The 3,786-nt window shown below is 62.2% G+C and overlaps 1 protein-coding gene across 1 annotated transcript in view; it reads right to left on the reverse strand.

The window, feature by feature from the left end:
- Nucleotides 1–760: 760 nt before the first annotated feature.
- The window catches only part of CBLN1 (cerebellin 1 precursor), a 7,471-nt gene continuing 4,445 nt past the window's right edge, over nt 761–3,786 (reverse strand). Inside the window, exons 3-4 of the mRNA XM_019505288.1 lie at nt 3,616–3,744; nt 761–2,702 (exon numbers count right to left, since the gene is read on the reverse strand). Of these exons, the coding sequence (XP_019360833.1) occupies nt 2,505–2,702; nt 3,616–3,744 (327 nt within the window). The 3' untranslated portion in view covers nt 761–2,504. The remainder of the gene's footprint in view (nt 2,703–3,615; nt 3,745–3,786) is intronic.

Raw genomic sequence — 3,786 nt, forward strand, 5'->3', positions numbered from 1 at the left:
GCCCCGACGGCGCGTGCAGGGCCGCGCCCGCCCCGCGCCAACAGGAGCAGCTGCGGGGGTTGAGCAGCGGGGGCGCGGGCCGGGCAGAGGGGGACTCCCACACGGGAAGGCGCCGCTTCTGCTCCCCCGAGTGCAGCGAGCCGCCGCGGGCCCCCAGGCGCAGTGCCCGGGAGTTGCCGTGGGCCGCCCTGCCGGCCGCTCACCTCAGCCCGGGTCTGGTGCCAGCCAGGCGGGTCCTGCTTCCCCAGGAGATCCGAGCCGAGCACCAGGCTGCGGGGCCCAAACGAGGGGAACAGCGCCACGGGGCCGGGCGGCGGGGCGGAGCGCCCCGAGGGAAATCCCTTCAGCGAGGGGGAGGGCAGCCGGAGCCTCCTGCAGCCATCAAGCCGTCCTCATCAATCGCAGCTGTTTCCTAGCCCAGCTCCCGGCCAGCGGCCGCACGTGCCCAGAGCTGCTGTGATCGCGGGGAAGTGCTTGGAGCAGCTGCGCCTCTCCCTCCGCAGGACAGCAGCCAGGCCCCCTCTCCCCGGGATCCGGCACCGGGCCGCAGTCAGCCGCAAGTGGAGGGAAACGGAGCACCCGGGAAACGGAGCCGAGGCTGGCCCCTCTTCCAACCAGGCCCGGCCCCGGCCCCGGCCCCGGGCGCTGTTACGGGCCAGTCCTCGGGCCGGGCCTCCGCGCTGCTCCGCGGGACCGTGCGCGCAGCGCCAGCTCGCAGGGGCGCGGGCACAAGCGGCTCCAGAGAAAAGACCAGGCGCTGTCAAGTCATCGATGTGTTTTATTTGAAAAGAAGAGACCACGAATATCATCATACCATCGACATTCAGAAAGCAAATTCATGACCCATCTCCTGTTGCCAGCCCCCCTCCGCTGTGAACTCGCTTGCCCTCCTTACAAGAAGAAGACACATCTCTGGGCTGGGTTCAAGGTCTCCAAAAAAACAAGCGACCTGAAAAAGAGCAGGTGCTACCTGCACTCGGGGGAGGTTCCCCCACCCCTTCTAGCAGATTATTACCGAGACAAAAACTGTGAATAAATGAAGCAGCTTTGCTTATTATGCTACTAGTAATTTTCCCCCTAGGAGCTAATTAAATCCCTTCCTGGAACCTGGGGTTTAAAAGAGCCACAAGATGTTGCCCGCGTGGCAGCCGGGCGAGCTGAGAGCGGCCGGAGAAGGACGCCGCGCTCCGCCCGGGCCGCTGTGCCCCAGCTGCCCTGCGGACCCGCCAGGCGGGGTTTCTGCCCCCGCTTTAGTGAGCTCTGGGCTTGGTCACGCGCGCCATCCTTCCAGCAACACCAGCCGCCACGTCCTGGAGCGCTGACCCATTCCCGCATTTCCATCTTATAAAGGCTGTAAACACCCTAACCCTGGCGCAACCGACTGCTGCGAGCGGGGCAGGCTACTCCGGCCCTGCTCGAGGGCTGCATGGACGCGCTTTGCTTTCTAGGCGAAGGTGTAAGCCTGGGGCGAGGGCTGCCAGCGGGAGCCGCGTTCATCTCCGCCGGGGCCTCGCCGGGGCCGGCTGCGCCGCGCCAGGCCGGGGACGACTGGCTCGTGTTTCCAACAGGGCGGGACTCACTTGCACCGGGGCCATGTCACGCCGCTCTCGCTTTCCCGCGTCCATTGTCCCGCACCTACGGTCCCGACGGCCAGCAGTCCCGCGCACCTGGTTGTTCCTGCAGCTTCCCCACCTGGTCCTACGCCTGGTAAAGGGCCAATAACTGCATTGAGAAAAACCCTATTTCTGTTTAAAAAAAATAAAAGTCCCATTTAAACTTTATTCAATTAAAGCAAAAATTAATTTCCGATATTCACACATATATTACAGAGTAATAGTAAAAGTTCAATATACTTCCTGGCGTTTAGTCGGGCCACATTGTACAAGAGCAAAACAAGCATCAAAACATTTAGCAGCCTTAAATTTCACAATCACTCAGAATTACATAGAAATATTTAAGTACTCTAGTCAGCCTTGGCTGGGAATAGTTCTTCCGTTTACGTTTGTCAGCCAGGTTACAGCAAGATTTGCATTTTCTCTCTCATCGTGGCACCCACAGATTCAAAAAATACTTCGTTGTTTTTTGTTTTTTGTTTTGCTTTTTTTTTTTTAACTCAGAGCAAGAGTCGCGAGTGACATATTTTAAAAACAAACCCACAAAACGTGGTGAGGGACAATGCAAATACTGAAGGTCGAAGCGGCCTGGAGAACCGGGGGAGGTGGCGGGGGCACGAGGGCCACGTTCAGCTGAACTAATGCGGGGGAGAAAGAGGCGGACACGGCGGTGGGAGCGATTGCAGCGTCTCCTGTCTGTCGGCTGCAACCACGCCAACAAAAAAAAATTCTTCAAAGCAGATGGACACAAACCTAAGCAGGATTTAGCCTCTTTCCTATTTGGCCGTACAAAGTTTGCTGTCCAAGGCTCTTTACACCCAGCTACAATTGGGGGAGGTGTAAGAAATGCTCTGGCTCGCTGCCCGCGCTCTGGCTTGGGGGATCCGTCGTTTAAAGGGGGAACACTAGAAATCCAGAGAAAGTCGAGTACTTCCAGCCGCCCATCAAGTTTCCCCTCTCCAGTTTTAGATAAGCTCTGTCGCCTTTCTCCATTTGAATCAGGACTCCATTGCTGGCAGCTTCTCGGGTCACATCCTGGTCCCCTGCAAAGGCAGAAATCACTGGCCACCCATTTAGCATCAAACTCACCTAAAGAGCAAGACAAAAACAAAGCTCTCGGTCAGTCGGAGTCAGACCCCGGCAGGAGCCAAAGCTGCCCGGCCTCTCCCAGGCTCACCTGGAGGATGAACCGCCGGGCTGGGGGGAGGGGGGGAGGCTGGGTCATTTGGGCGCAGGAAGCGTTGAGCAGCGGCCTGGGAGGCTGACACCAGCGAGGGGCATGGGCTAGAGGCAGGAAATCTTTCAGTGAAGCCTGCGATTGACAGCGCCAGCAAAACGCAGGCTGCGAGTGACAGGGGAGGTCGATCCTGTTCTAAGGGCGGAGAAAGAGCCGCTGCCCGCGAGCCGGCTGCATGGAGAGGGGTCGCCGCTGCAGACACAGGCGGGGGGTTGAAGTGTCAGCCAGCACAGACAATGTGCCCTGCGCCCGGGCTCCCCCCACCCCCGCTGGGCACCTCCCGGGGAAACGCAGCGCTGCCGCCCTCCTCTCCGCGGGCTCCTCCCTGCCTGGCCCCGGCGCGGACTGCAGGTCCCACCAGTGCCGTCCACCGGCCAGGCGGGCACAGGCCCGACGGGGCGGTGCCCCCTGATGCCCGGCAGGTCGCCTGCCCAGCGGCGCAAAGGCGGCCGTGAGGGGGCAGAGCCAGACACGAGGCGCCGGCCCCGCCGGCCCGGGCGTCGGGGCTTGACACCGCAGTCCTCACACCGCGGCCAAGCCTCCGGCCGCCGGGAAACGGGACCCGCCCGACCCCAGGCCCAGGCGTCCGGGGGGGGAGCAGGGAAGCTGCCGCGGGCGCGCGGGGCTCCCGGGGAGGCCTCGTGGGGCGGGTGCCCCGGATCCCAGGCGACTGGACGCAGGGAGGCGCCACGGGCCGAGCTCGGCTCCTTCCCCGCGCAAGTCTGGCGCCTTCGGCACCGGGCGGCCCCCCGGGGCCGGGCTGACCTGGATGGTTTGCCGGTTGTAGACCTTCACCACGTGGAAGTTAAAGCTGTAAATCCCCTTCCGCGGCGCGATGAACGTGCTCCGCTCCGAGTCGAAGTTGCTGCCGATATTCACTAGTACCTGCAAGGACAAGGGGCGTCAGGGCAGCGCGGCGCGGCGCGGCGCGGCCCG

Source organism: Gavialis gangeticus, unplaced genomic scaffold (genome assembly GCF_001723915.1).
Source record: "Gavialis gangeticus isolate Ggan-Ray unplaced genomic scaffold, GavGan_comp1, whole genome shotgun sequence".
Taxonomy (NCBI): domain Eukaryota; kingdom Metazoa; phylum Chordata; order Crocodylia; family Gavialidae; genus Gavialis; species Gavialis gangeticus.